The 14,696-nt window shown below is 42.8% G+C and overlaps 1 protein-coding gene across 3 annotated transcripts in view; it reads right to left on the bottom strand.

Moving 5' to 3' along the window:
* Positions 1-9,270: 9,270 nt before the first annotated feature.
* PARVB (parvin, beta) overlaps positions 9,271-14,696 on the bottom strand; it is a 40,656-nt gene continuing 35,230 nt past the window's right edge. For 2 of the 3 annotated variants that reach the window (XM_010004770.1, XM_010004772.1), the window contains exon 13: positions 9,271-9,707. In XM_010004770.1, coding sequence (XP_010003072.1) covers positions 9,631-9,707 — 77 coding nt within the window. In that variant the 3' untranslated portion in view covers positions 9,271-9,630. The remainder of the gene's footprint in view (positions 9,708-14,696) is intronic. The other variant, XM_010004771.1, reaches the window with a different exon arrangement.

Below are 14,696 nucleotides of genomic sequence, written 5' to 3'. Positions count from 1 at the left end.
ACCATGGGTAGGTAAGGCCGTGCCATGCTGCCTACATGGATAACACAAAAGATGGAGCCAAGCTTTGTAAGCAGCTTGCATGGTATAAAAAATACTCAGTCTTAAGTGCTTGCTCTTGCAATCTTAATGTTCATGTAAAGGCCTTTCAGTCAGGTCCACAAGACTGAAAAAACTAGGATGCTTTAGTTTGACAAAGACTAAAACTCAATATAAAGTTACAGGTAGTAGAATCTTAATAATCTCTTTTACAAATGGTTTTATAGAATTATAGGATCATTTAGGTTGGAAAAGACCCATGAAATAATTTAATCCAACTGCAAACCTAAGGCTGCAGGGATGGAGACTCAACCACTTCCCTGGACAGCCTGTTCCAGTGCCTGACAATCCTTTCAGTAAAGAAATTGTTCCTAATATCCAATTTAAACCTCTACTGGCACAACTGGCCATTCTCTCTTGTTCTATCAATTGTTACTTGGGAGAAGAGGCCAACACCCACCTCCCTACAACCTCCTTTCAGGTAGCTGTAGAGGACAATGAGGTCTCCCCTCAGACTCCTCTTCTCCAAACCAAACATTCCCAGTTCCCTCAGATGCTCCTCATAAGACTTGTTCTCCAGACCCTTTCACCAGCTTTGTTGCCCTTCTCTGGACTCTCTCCAGCACCTCAATGTCCTTCTTGTAGTGAGGGGTCCAGAACTGAACACAGAACTTGAGGTGCAGCCTCACCAGTGTCGAGGACAGGGGGAGAATTACATCCCTGCTCCTGCTGGCCACACTATTCCTGATGCAGGCCAGGATGCTATTGGCCTTCTTTGCCATCTGGGCACATGGTGGCTCATGTTCAACCAGCTGTCAATCAGCACCCCCAGGTCCTTTTGTGCTGAGCAGCTCTCCAGCCACTCCTCCCCAAGCCTGTAGTGTTGCCTGGGTTTGTTGTGACCGAAATGCAGGACCCAGCACTTGGCTTTGCTAGATCTCACACAATTGGCCTCAGCCCATTGATCCAGCCTGTCCAGGTCCCTCTGTAGAGCCCTCCTACCTTCAAGATCAACACTCCCTCCCAACTTGGTGTCATCTGCAAACTTACTGAGGATGCACTTGATCCCCGCGACCAAGTAATTGCTAAAGATATTAAAGAGAACTGGCCCCAGAACTGAGCCCTGGGGAACACCAGTTGTAACCAGCCACCTGCTGGGTTTAACTCCATTCTCCACAGCTCTTTGGGCCCAGCCATCCAGCCATGCAAGAATTAAGATGTCTCTTTATTAAACCAAATGCATGTTCATTTAAATGCAAGAAATTGGAGTTATATACTGCAGCTGTACAAATAAATGGTTGTCTGCAGAGATGAAGGGAACTACATAAAGATCATGGCTCTGAGCCCTGGACAATCATGGAACTTTATGATTTGTGTCATGGCAGCATGAGTAAGAGATGTCATCTTTCCCAACAGTCCTAAAATATGTGGAAGCCAGAGCAGAGGAGAGAATATGATGACCAGGAGGACTTTTTACACTCCTTGGAATCATCAAACCCTGGCTGCTGCTGAACAGGGGGTACCTGGTGGGATGGATTGCTGCTCTGCTCTGTAATTGGGAGCGCTACCTGCTTGGATGGGAAATGTGTCCCTTTCTCTCTGAAGTTCAGCACTGCAGGGCCACTGTAGGAGAGGGAAGGCTGACTCATTCTGCTTTTTACCCCATGTAAGAGGTTCACACAGGAGAGGAGTCCACCTGTCCATCCCAGATGCCCATACTAGGCAAACTGTCTCTCAAAGTTCCCTATATAATGAGTGGACATGGCATCTTTAAAGAGCAATCCAGAGCATTTCAATGAGGGTCTAGCCCTGGCTGGCATTTTTTCAGTTACCACCTCCATTCTCTTACCTAAGAGACAGCCTCAGTTGCTACTGCAGGTGCCTGAAGTGAGATGTTATGATGATCCAGCTCTGTAGCACAACAGAGAAAGGCAGTCACTGCAAATGCTGTTGCACAGTGCCCACAGAAGATCTCCAAAGTGACATTTCTCTCCTTGATAGCTGTATACACCAAACAGCATGGTGCTGTTCTGCAGGCTCCCTCTGACATATTTATGAAAGGCTCCCACTACGGTGCATTAGGAACGTGTATTTTAACACAGATTTTGCCAACCCAAGGATATTGGTAGAAAATACCAATTGGATGCTTTTGCACATCAGTCTGGTAAAACTGATTAGGTACAGAATTCCCAGTAATCCACTAGGGGAAGGGATAACAAGAGCATCAGTTTTGTTACGGTGCCTGCAAAACTGAATGCTGGCTCTGAAAAGGTGCTGGGTAAGATAAGAGAAATTGAGTCATTTAGTGCCTGAGGAACAACTGAACTATCTGAGATAAGACTGCTCAGATTAAATTAACTGAGAGAGAAAAGTTAATTATTACAGAGCAACCTAAGGACAACTTATTTTTAAATTAAGTTGCTGACAGATGTTCTGCCTTGGGAAGTCCTTCATATAGGTTTTCTATAATCATCTTTGTAAACCATAAGTTGCAGTAACAGCTTTGCTGCAATACTCTGCATCTCTTACTTCCTTTGGCTATTTACATATCAAAGTGATGTGCACTGCTTGCTGCATTCTTGGTGTCTGCTTGGCCAAGGAAGCCAAACATCAGAAGTCACTCTTTAAGATTTGGAAGCTTGTGAGCAAAGGGCTGAAATTAAGAATTTGCAATAGCATAGGCTAATATCCTCTGAGGCCTCAGTCTTGTGTGTTCTACTTGGAGTGCTAGAATTGCTTTACTGGGTAAGACTAGCTTGCCTGGTATCCAGCCCCTTACAGCACCCAAAAGCAGAAGCCTAGGGGGGAAAAAAACAAACATTAACAGAGTAAGCACAAACAGGTACTTCCCTAAAACAACACTTCAACAGCCTGCAGCTCAGCATTCCTAAATCAAAACCGGGATCCTGGTAGTTAGAAGCTGTCAACACATTTACCTCCCAGAAACCTCCAGTTCACCCCTTGAATATGTGAATCTCCCACCCTTCAGCAGTGAGGAGCCAAGAGCATGGCCTCACCCTGTGTGAAGCACCACCTGCTGTTGCTTGCTCTGATCTGCCATCTGCCAGCTTCCCCTGAAGCTCGCCACAGTGCACAACGCAAAGGAGACCAAGTGATTCACACTCTTCACATCCTCTATGTCTCCTCTCCATGTTACTACCACATTACAATCCTACACCCTGAACACTCATCTCTTTCCAATGCCGAAAGCACAGGCTACGTGCTTAGCCATCCTTCACAGGGAAACCACTCTTCAGCTGCTTTGGTCATCCTGGTCGCCTTTTTCTGAACTCTCTCCCGTGCTGTCAGGGCCTTTTTGAAGCACTGGGAGCAAGACCTGCCCACACGTAGAGAGGTGCACTGCAGCACTCACAGCAGTGCCCCCTGTTCCTCTCCTCCTAACGCTGTTTGCTCTTTCCAGCACCACTGAGCACTGAGCTGACACTTCAATGGATCTATTATACCTCCAAAATCTTATTCCTAAATACCAACAGACCACTCAGAGCCATCGTTCATCTGGAGAGTCAGTAATTTTTTCCCCCCATGTGTTTCACCTCACAGTTCTCAATACTGATTTCCCACAGCCACTGCAGAACCTGCCATCTGCAGTTCCCTAGCACTGAACAGACTCGTTGCTTATTACTAGCAATTAGCATTCATGAATAGTCCTTCATCTGGCAAGATGCATTTCTTCCAGGCTAGGTCCTAGACTTTGAAAGAATTAACATACTGCAGAAACAACATAAAATGAAACCTGACTGGGTTTGGACACCTTTTTGGGGTTATCTGTTTAACGAGAAACAGGAAGGGATGGAAGACTCGGTTCTCATGTGCAAGCTTCCTTGTCTGCTGCAACCAGCCTCTGCAGCCCATCATCCACATTTGCTATTCAGAGCTGTGACTGAATAAATGCTGTTTTTTTCCATCCTCCTGCACATATTATTTATCAGTACTTGGAGAAGAGAGCATTGTAGAAGATAACTGCTTGAATACTGATTGTAGAGGCGTTTCATGGTGACATTTTAAAATAAAAGATGAGGTTTAGTTATTGACTATTCAAATGAAATGGCATCATTTGGTCCTTCGTTGTCTGAGAACATCACAGATGTACAGACTTGTCTGTTTTAAAGTCAAGAGGTGTTTTTATTTCTCCTGTGCCACCTGCTGAGGCAGCCAACAAGTGAGTTTTTCTTAGGCCCAAGAGCTAGATTATTGCACAACCTTGCAACAACCTATATGAAAAACTAATTCTCTACTTGGGTAGCTCACTTTTCCTCCAGGAAAAGTCTCTTCACACAGTCTGACTCACAGATATCCCTAATACACAGCATAAAGCATTAATGAGCTACCAGTAGTCTCTGGCATATGAACTAGCTGTAGAGTAGATGCAAGGCACTCACTGATGTCACCAAACCGTTTCAACTGGTTTACTTCCTGCTTGAAAAGACAAAAGCCCTGATCCGCTGTAGCTCAAACACATTTCCTAGGAACAGTGCTCAAAATAGACCACACAAAGCAGGGAACAACAACCAAGTAGGAATGCTAATAGCAGTATTCCTGCCTTCAGAAAACCATGATTAAAAAAACAATTAAGAAAAAAAGAGAATATGCACTCTGTGCTCAGTTTAAAATTTACCTCCTTGTTCAGAACCAGCCCTTTCAAAAGCCATTTTTGCTCATCAGCATCAGAAGAGATGTTGTCTTAGCAAGAACAATCCACATGGGCACAGACAAGTCATGCAGTCAAAAAAACCCAAAAAATCATTTTTTAAAAGCACCGACAAGAGCCCCTTTTCCCATACTTACTATTCTCTCCTTCAGTAATTCCACAGAAGCTCTTCCAAGCTCTTCCCACAGCAGGTGTGATGGAATTTCTGGGGAGAGGGGCCTGTCCCCCAGACCCCGAGCACCTGAAGCTGCAGCCTCCCCTGCAGGGCAGCGCGAAGCAGGCGGAGCGCGCGAGAGGGAAGTTGTGCTGCCCGGTACTGCCTGCTCTTAAAAATGAAACCACAGTTGTATCCGGAACTTGATTGTCTATGTGCTTGGTCCCTTACAGGAGACCAAAACAAACAGAAGCACAAATGCAGGAAACATGCAAACCCCCAGCCCCTGAAATAGCAGAACGTATCAGAAAGATACGATCGCTCGGCCCTGGCACTGCGCGGCACGACTGCTGGCTGGCCTGCATCTGGGGCAGCTCACAGGGCATTTTTTCTGTGTATACAGTAACAAAACAGGCAACAAGAGGAAAAATCATCACACAACATTACACGTTTTACTCATGGTACTTCCAGCATTTTATAAAGCAGATCAATGCTACTCTACCTACCTGGTAGAAAGAGAAACCCAAGCAGAAGGAGATTAATGAATTTGTCCTTAGAGAGCTAGTTAGCCATGCCAGGGCCCAAAACACTCATTGAAGACAAGTCACCTCCACTAGGCAGTGCTGCTGCTCTTCCTTCCCATCCCTGATTTAAGAGGGAAAGCTCCCTATAGCAACCACTTTCCCACACATTTTCTTCAGGCACTAGTGACATTTGTTAACTCTTCCAGAAAGATAAAGCACTCTGCAGCCCTCCATAACATCCCCAAATGAGACTGCAGACAGCCACACTAATTAAGCTGGTCTGGTTTAATGCTGTTATGGGACCTGTGTTTAGTTTTCAACATCACTCCATAACCGACTTGGGCTTCTGGCTTCCCAAGGGCTCTGCAGACACACACAGGACTTGCTTCACCATGCCAGGCTTCCCTCCTGTGCTGCTGCAAAAGAACTGGGCCCTAAGTCTTCTAACAGTATCAGGCAGTATAATGCAGCTACTTTTCTCTTGTGGAAGGAAAGAAGGTCAACAACTTGATCAGGTCCAGTAGTTAAGCAGTATTAAAAAAAGTGGCTGATGAAACCTGCAGTGGAGCTCCTGTGTGTCTGCCCGTGCAGTCACATCACCTTTACGACAGCCAGGAACCTGAGATCACTGCTTAGTTTGGTGTGCAGAGATCATCCTGTGTCTAGGACTCTTGAAGTAGGTGCTGAAGCTCACCTTTCAAAAGTTCCTCCCATAGACTTGTCCATTTAGCAAAAAAACCCCAAAAAACCAGAAAACCAAGTGATTGTTATTTATTTATTTGAATAAATAGTACAACTGTCATAAACCATGCATAACACTCCTGCTGTGAGTTTTAGCAAACATAGCATTGCATTGTAATTTGCTTACAGTACACAACTCTTGTCACAAAGCTGGATGTCTCCAGCAAATGACAAGTTTAAAATTTTATCTGCAAGGCTGGTCTTTAGTAGTTAGAAATCCAGAGTAAACGCTGTTAAAAACCATAGGAAATACTCTTTAAAAACACATTAATACTGAAAGCAGTGGAGGAACAAGGGTAAGAAATCTTGTAAGGTTTAAATGGATTAAAAAAAAATAAATCTGCCACTGTTGTTTTTTCACCTTGAAAAACAGGATGCAGCTGAGCAGTATCTGGGCTTCTTCAGTGCTAATATAGCTCACTGGAACTGAGTACAGCAAGCAGATGCACCTAAAAACCAAACAGTACACACTGGAAAAAACAGACTTTCATTAAGCACTTAGAAATGTGGATGCTTTAATGCTGCAGAATTCAGCATTCCAGATGAACTCAACAGCATTCAGATCTACCACAGTGGCACCCAGGGAACCTATCTAAAATTTCAGTATGACAAAGAGTTCATGAATTACAGCTATAAGGCTCACTTATCTTTTTCAGAGGAAAAAAAGTAAGTACCATGCACCTATAACAGAAATGCATGACAAAAGCAGATGTTTAAAGAAGCTTTACCTACATTGCTCTGCCTGGAAACTGGACTGATTGGGATGAAGCTCCAGCTCAGTTAAATCCACCCTGTTCCAAATCTGGTTAACATTAAATACAGCATCTATATGAAGAGAGAGCTGGCTGGGCAACAAGTAGCCAAGGAATGAAAAATGTATTTTCCCTGTGCAACATTTAGCAACAGACTTAAAAACATAACAAAACAGGGTATGTCACCTGCCCCCAACTTGTTCAGGGCATCAAGCCTGCCGTCTTGACTGACAGAAACACTAATGTGAGGAATGCTAAAAGGGATGCCTCAGGTTGTAGAGGAGAGACTGAAGTTTCTGCAGTGACCAGAAACACATAATTCAACTAAAGAGACTCTTTTAAAATTTGGAGGTATGTTCACATCTGCTCACATGCAATGAAGATGCCACCCGTATAATCCCATCTCAGAAACAGCGATTCCCTCTTCCAAAGCCAAACTGCTCTTACCAGTCTCCTCTCCTCTCTATTTTCTGTTTGCTTTTGATACTAATATTGCTTGCAATTTGAAAAACTAGATTCTCTGGAGGCCTTCCCCAGCAACTCAAAGAATATAAACAGCATTGACACTTCTGCATCACCTGAAGGGAGGTGGGTGGAATGACAGCTCTTTAACAGACTTGTTTCCCACAAACAGCACTGCATTAAAATAAAAGTTTAGAGACCTTCCAGCCTCACAATACCCTTATTTCACAGCACAAAAAGTTAGACCAATTTCATTAAGTTGCCAGGAGCACTGAAGCACCTGGTCTTAGTGCCTCTGCAAACCTCTTCTGTAATAATTGCTAGTCATGCTAAAGTCTAGTAGAACTGTTTGCAATTCAAGTTCAATTGCTGTAGGCTCTGTCTAAGCAGTGAGAGGCCAGCTACTTCCTGAAGTACAGGCAAGCAGTGATTCCCCACAGAAACTTACAGAGCAGAGGAGATATGAATTTTTCATGGAAAGAAAGGGCAACTTCCTTCCATCTTTGCTTTGGAGGCGTGAGGGGAGGTGACCCGATTAGTTCAAATACAAGAACTCACAACCCAAAAATATGAAACAAAGAAACAGAAGCTCCTTTCTCCTCTTTAAGATTCAAAAATGTTTGAGGATGGAAGGAGAAAATCCCAATTGTAAAATGATACCATTCGAACAGCATGTTTCCTCTTGAACTCAGAAGGGTAACTGTTTGGTGTAAGAAATCCATTTTTAGGTAAACAAGATGCCTGCTTACAACAGGACTCAAGTAAGCCCATGGAGCAGAGCACTACTACCTGCCTCCTCTTTGGGGCACTCTGCCTGATATTTCACAAAACATCATAGCTGCCCATAAAAGAAAAATTGCTGCTCTGATACATAAAAGCATTAGTCAAATCTCTCCTCTATATGCTCCAAGCAAAGGACTGCTACTATCTTCCACTAATCATTTACTCTGGAAATTATAATTCCATTTCCTTTGCAGAGGTCTCCTCAAAAGCCTACTCAGATGGCTCACGTTCCAGCACAGCCTCCTTGTACACACTGCTGCATCTAGCAAATCACCAGCCAACAACTCTAGAGATGAAACCTGTTAAGAACGATGGGATACCTGGAGTTCACTGGATAAATCTAGCAATCCTTTTAAAAAACAGATTCACACTAAAATCCATAACAGCTTGAAAGACTACAGGAGTAGGCCAGAGCCCAGCAGAGTATTTCTTGGGATGGCAAAGGGCAACTTGCTGAAATGGGTTTGAAGTGTAACTGATCACTGAAAAGCTTCACATTTGAGTGCTGACCTTTGGCTTGCACTATGTATACCACACATATATATGTGCATAGCCCAGTGCAATCCGTAAGTACAGGCAAGCTCTTATTTATCCAGGAATTCAGTTTTACTCTTTAAGAATGAATCTACATTAAAAATTGTTTATAAAAGCCTGATCCCCAGAACTGTACAACTGCAAGTAACTCTTAACAGGAATGAACCTGACCCTTTAACTTAGCTATGTAAAATGAAGAGTCAGCCTTTAAACTCTCAAGCTGATTATTCCCTGTGTTTGTTACAGAAAGGACTGGGAGAGCAAAATGCATTAAGCCAACCTCTTTGACCAGCTCCTGACTGACCTGGTTGAAGTTGCATGCTTAATGGATGACAGTGGCTCTAGCAATCAAATTTATCCTAGAAAGGAGATTAAATAAAAAATAGACATTAAAAGATTAGCTGGTCATCCCATTGTGAGACTTATTCTGTGTAAACACTGAGCTTCAGATAGAGCCTGTAATTCCCCTCAGTCCCACCCGCTCAACAGAACATACAAAAACCTTATTTAACAGAAAAGGCTCAGCCTCTAAATAAATTCCAATGCTGATTTTCTATTGCTAACAGTTAAGCCTGGAAAATCATCAAATGCCAGTTGCAACCAAGGAGTATGCAAAAGAAAGCCTACTGAAGAATCAAAGAGTCTCCAGCCATGAGGAACATCACATTTTCCCTGCTTACTAAAGTAGTTAGTGGTATATCTCCTTTATCAAAAGAATATTTGTTGACCATAACAAACATCAACAGTTTGTTCTGGTGAAGGTGTGAAATATCTACACATTTTCAAGTGACCTAGAGAATACACATGCATTACTTTTAGTGGATCGTCATACAAACAGCTACAGACAGACACAGCAACTGTAGAAAGGATGCATGAAGTACAGCATAAGGCACAAGGGGAGCGTGCAGAGGGTGTGTTTATTGTAATATCTGCCTAAGGAGGTTGGAGGGATGAAGACCTCAGCAGCTTCCAGGATCACTCAATGTTCTTGTACTTTGTGAACAGGTTGTATAGAACCCTGAGGGTAGACTTCAGATCCAAGTTGACAACATCTGTGGAAGAAAAGGAGAAATTCTTAATTTGCTCTTTGCTCTCCTTCATTTGCCTTCAAAGGAACAAAAGTCCCCACACGTCTGATCTGTCAGGATGAGCAATAAAAAAACCCCACAGAGTTCTGATCTGAGCAAGTCAAGCTTTTTAAATGTCCCACATGATGCATTTCAAAATACCTTCACAATAATACAGTCATAGCTAACTTCTCTGGAAAACAAAAGAAACATAATTCCTTTCCTTGTCTAAAATGGGTTACAGAGAAAGTCTACTTCCATCTGAGACCTGGGATAAAGGCTACTAGACATACTACAGATGACTTCACTGGCCACAAAAGCAGAAACAAATAGCCACACACATTAGATGAGATACTGTTCACACATAAACAAAGCCTGAATTCTCCTAGTAGACTCAAAGCTTTCTATTACCTAATATCCCTTCATACCATGCTAGGCCAGGGCACAGGTCTGGAAAAGTACTTAAAAAGTTTTTCTGCTAGCATCTCCCAACTTATTACTAGAATAAAACACCAGGACGTACCACAGACCTGCAATCCAGGGACTGTGGGGGGAAGCAGAGCACAGAGAAGGTTGAAGAGGTGGGAAGATTGGATATAGTATGTGAGAAAAGAGAAGGGAGAAGCAAAAATTACACAGTAAACAATATATACAGAAGCAGAACAAAGGAAGAACAGGTAATAAAAAAAATTGTCAAAGAAGTAGGAAGACAGCAGTTAACAGGCTAAGTACAAATAAGGTCCAGGAGAAACACCTATTACCTGTTTTGAAGAGCCACTGCCAAGACCTCTCCACCCTTCCCTCCCAGCCCATGCTGGATAACGCTCTAACCCACACACTTCATCTCATATTTTCAGAAACCTGTCTAACTTTTCCTTCTACCCTTTTTCCTGTATCATTTTACATATTCCATTTATGATTTTGTATTTTGCATTTGCAAAGGAATCTTCTTCTGCCCCAAAGAAAGAACCCAACTGCTGTAGAGATGCCTTATCTGGATAACTGAAATACAAAACACATTTCTAATTTTTCCAGGCATCATATAAAGTTTTTTACTACCATAGCATTCTCAGTAAGGTAACAGCCAGAATCAGCATTGGTTCCTCTGTACCAAGACTCATTTCCCTCAGAGACAGATTTAAAATGTAAATTTAGCCAGCAGAAACAAACCTTTGCTCCAGCTATGCATTTCTAAAGCTAGGAAATCAAGACAAACATCTGGAGAAGAGACAACTACCTGCAGATCTGAACCACTGATGCTGGCAGTCACTTTTGTTTGCTAAACAATTAAACAAAATAGTACTGGCACTATGAAAATGTGAAAAAAAAACCTAGCCCAAACAGTCAGCTCTGTAGTGGTCAAGATTTGTAGTGTGTGCTCCATTCCTTCCAAATGATTTTCTTCTCCCCATGTGAACCATTTTCCACTTCTCACTTAAAACAGGATGGGCCTTTTGCCTGAGGCACTATAAGCCCTATCTCAGCTGACATGGCATGAAGTGGTGTAGTCAAGCCCTACAGGGACATCAGTTCAAAGGCAGGACCTGCCAATGCCATAAAGCAAGATCAAGGTGCCAGTAAAGAGAAACAGAAACCTGGAGGAAAGAGCAGAAGTATCACTGCAGGCTAGAAGTACAGCTGGGAAACAAGGGCATGGGCCAAGAAGAGAAGAGCTAAGAGTAAGAGGCAGCCCAGAGCAAGAGCAAGAGTTAAGAGCAAGAGCAAGAGTTAAGAGCACAAGCAGGAGTTAAGAGCACCAGCAAGAGCACCAGCAGGAGCTGGAAGGGGGCCCAGGCCTGCAGCACTGTGCTGGGCAGGTGATGTCCATCAGCCCTCATAGAGGCATTTAAGGCTGACTCCTACTAATCTCTAACAGCAATCTGAGCTATCTACCTGCTGCTGATCATCCCTGGTGATTACCCTGAGGAATGAGAGGTGTGGGAGGCCCCACCAATAAAAGAAGGAATGGACCCAGCTCTTTTATTTGGCAGTGTAATGAGATGTCAATTTAGGGTCAGAATAAACTATTGTCATCACATAGACCGATGTCATGTACAAGACAGTCCTTAGAGAACTTTACCTTGGAAATCCTGTAGTGAGCTTATGAACTAACTTGGGGCCAAATTAAAACATCCCCTGGTGGAAATTTCACCTCCATCTCTTGACAATTCAGACTGATAGGTAATTACCTTCACTATTGCAAAAGTCATACTGTAAGGAAGACAGCAGTTAACAGGCTAAGTACAAATAAGGTCCAGGAGAAACACCTATTACCTGTTTTGAAGAGCCACTGCCAAGACCTCTCCACCCTTCCCTCCCAGCCCATGCTGGATAACGCTCTAACCCACACACTTCATCTCATATTTTCAGAAACCTGTCTAACTTTTCCTTCTACCCTTTTTCCTGTATCATTTTACATATTCCATTTATGATTTTGTATTTTGCATTTGCAAAGGAATCTTCTTCTGCCCCAAAGAAAGAACCCAACTGCTGTAGAGATGCCTTATCTGGATAACTGAAATACAAAACACATTTCTAATTTTTCCAGGCATCATATAAAGTTTTTTACTACCATAGCATTCTCAGTAAGGTAACAGCCAGAATCAGCATTGGTTCCTCTGTACCAAGACTCATTTCCCTCAGAGACAGATTTAAAATGTAAATTTAGCCAGCAGAAACAAACCTTTGCTCCAGCTATGCATTTCTAAAGCTAGGAAATCAAGACAAACATCTGGAGAAGAGACAACTACCTGCAGATCTGAACCACTGATGCTGGCAGTCACTTTTGTTTGCTAAACAATTAAACAAAATAGTACTGGCACTATGAAAATGTGAAAAACAAACCTAGCCCAAACAGTCAGCTCTGTAGTGGTCAAGATTTGTAGTGTGTGCTCCATTCCTTCCAAATGATTTTCTTCTCCCCATGTGAACCATTTTCCACTTCTCACTTAAAACAGGATGGGCCTTTTGCCTGAGGCACTATAAGCCCTATCTCAGCTGACATGGCATGAAGTGGTGTAGTCAAGCCCTACAGGGACATCAGTTCAAAGGCAGGACCTGCCAATGCCATAAAGCAAGATCAAGGTGCCAGTAAAGAGAAACAGAAACCTGGAGGAAAGAGCAGAAGTATCACTGCAGGCTAGAAGTACAGCTGGGAAACAAGGGCATGGGCCAAGAAGAGAAGAGCTGAGAGTAAGAGGCAGCCCAGAGCAAGAGCAAGAGTTAAGAGCACAAGCAAGAGTTAAGAGCACCAGCAAGAGCACCACCAGGAGCTGGAAGGGGGCCCAGGCCTGCAGCACTGTGCTGGGCAGGTGATGTCCATCAGCCCTCATAGAGGCATTTAAGGCTGACTCCTACTAATCTCTAACAGCAATCTGAGCTATCTACCTGCTGCTGATCATCCCTGGTGATTACCCTGAGGAATGAGAGGTGTGGGAGGCCCCACCAATAAAAGAAGGAATGGACCCAGCTCTTTTATTTGGCAGTGTAATGAGATGTCAATTTAGGGTCAGAATAAACTATTGTCATCACATAGACCGATGTCATGTACAAGACAGTCCTTAGAGAACTTTACCTTGGAAATCCTGTAGTGAGCTTATGAACTAACTTGGGGCCAAATTAAAACATCCCCTGGTGGAAATTTCACCTCCATCTCTTGACAATTCAGACTGATAGGTAATTACCTTCACTATTGCAAAAGTCATACTGTAATTCTAGTTTGACATTTTCCTAACCTTCAGGCCTTGTTATGCCCTTGTTTGCTGCACTAAAGAGAATGTGTGAGATGCACCCTGTGTGGGCGATTATAGTCCTCCTTAGTGATCAGTCTAACAGTCATTCCCAGGAATAAGCATATCTCAGCCTCCTGTTTCTTATTTTAAGATGAAGCATGCACTGTCATAACATTAACAACAACTAATAAAACGTTAACTGAAAGTGGCCATAAATCTCCAAAACCGTTTAAAATGTTCTGCTAATTTAAAACTTACATATTCCATAACAAGCCTGTTAAAGGATAATAAATTAATATGCTACAACATACTTTTGCTGTTATAAATCAGCATAGAGTTCTGTTGCTGGCTCAATCTACTGAATTAGGCTGGAAGAACAGAGAAGAGGAGCTATCCTGCGTGCTCCTATTTCTGTTTATCACCTGTACCAAGACTTCACTTAAATATTTAAACAAGACATCTTTCTTGCAAGTACTGCAGAAAGCTATAGAAATAAAAATTGTGATGTTCTGCTCTAGCCAACACTTCACATTAAAATCTAAAATTCAAGCCAAAGGACGTGGATTCACCTAACAGGTTTTCCAGGCTACTTAGGAATCAACGAGAGATCAGTGTGGCACTACCAGGGTATACTATATACAAAACTTTTTGCAGAGCATCAGAGTCTATGACAAAATGAATTCTTGTTCTAAGAAACCTATTACATGGCTGTAGTGACTGTCAAGATCCTACAGAGAATTTGATGAATTGGTGATGACAAGCAAAGCCCGAGATGTTACTGTCCTTGCCACATGAGCAGCTTTTCAACAGCAACAGTCAGTTTTACAGGCAATTCGAGCCACACAGACACCACTCCAGCACACTGACTCCAACAGCTGTGAGCTGCTGCTGCTGGGAATAGGTACACACACAGCAGAGGAAGGAATACACACAGGAGACTGTGCATCCTGCAGCAGCCAAAAGCAAACAGGAATGTTCTATGAGATAAGGCTCTCTAACTTCTATTAATAATTAAATTTTCAATCAGTAAAACACTTAAACATACTCTGCCGCTGACTGAATCTACACACCAGATCAACCAATGAAAACAAAACAAAAAGAAAAGCTTTCAACTAGACAAGTCTCCCAGGTGTTTAACATTTTCTCTCTGAAAAGGTTTATTTAGCTTACCTGGTCTCCTACTGCAATCTCTCTAACCCTTCCACACAAAACCTTGACATTTCTGATCATGCATTCCTATTTC

The sequence above is a fragment of the Chaetura pelagica genome, unplaced genomic scaffold, assembly GCF_000747805.2.
Source record: "Chaetura pelagica isolate M959 unplaced genomic scaffold, ChaPel_1.0 scaffold479, whole genome shotgun sequence".
NCBI lineage: Eukaryota > Metazoa > Chordata > Aves > Apodiformes > Apodidae > Chaetura > Chaetura pelagica.
Note: the sequence above shows the minus strand (reverse complement) of the source record. Positions and strands in the feature narration are given on the sequence as shown.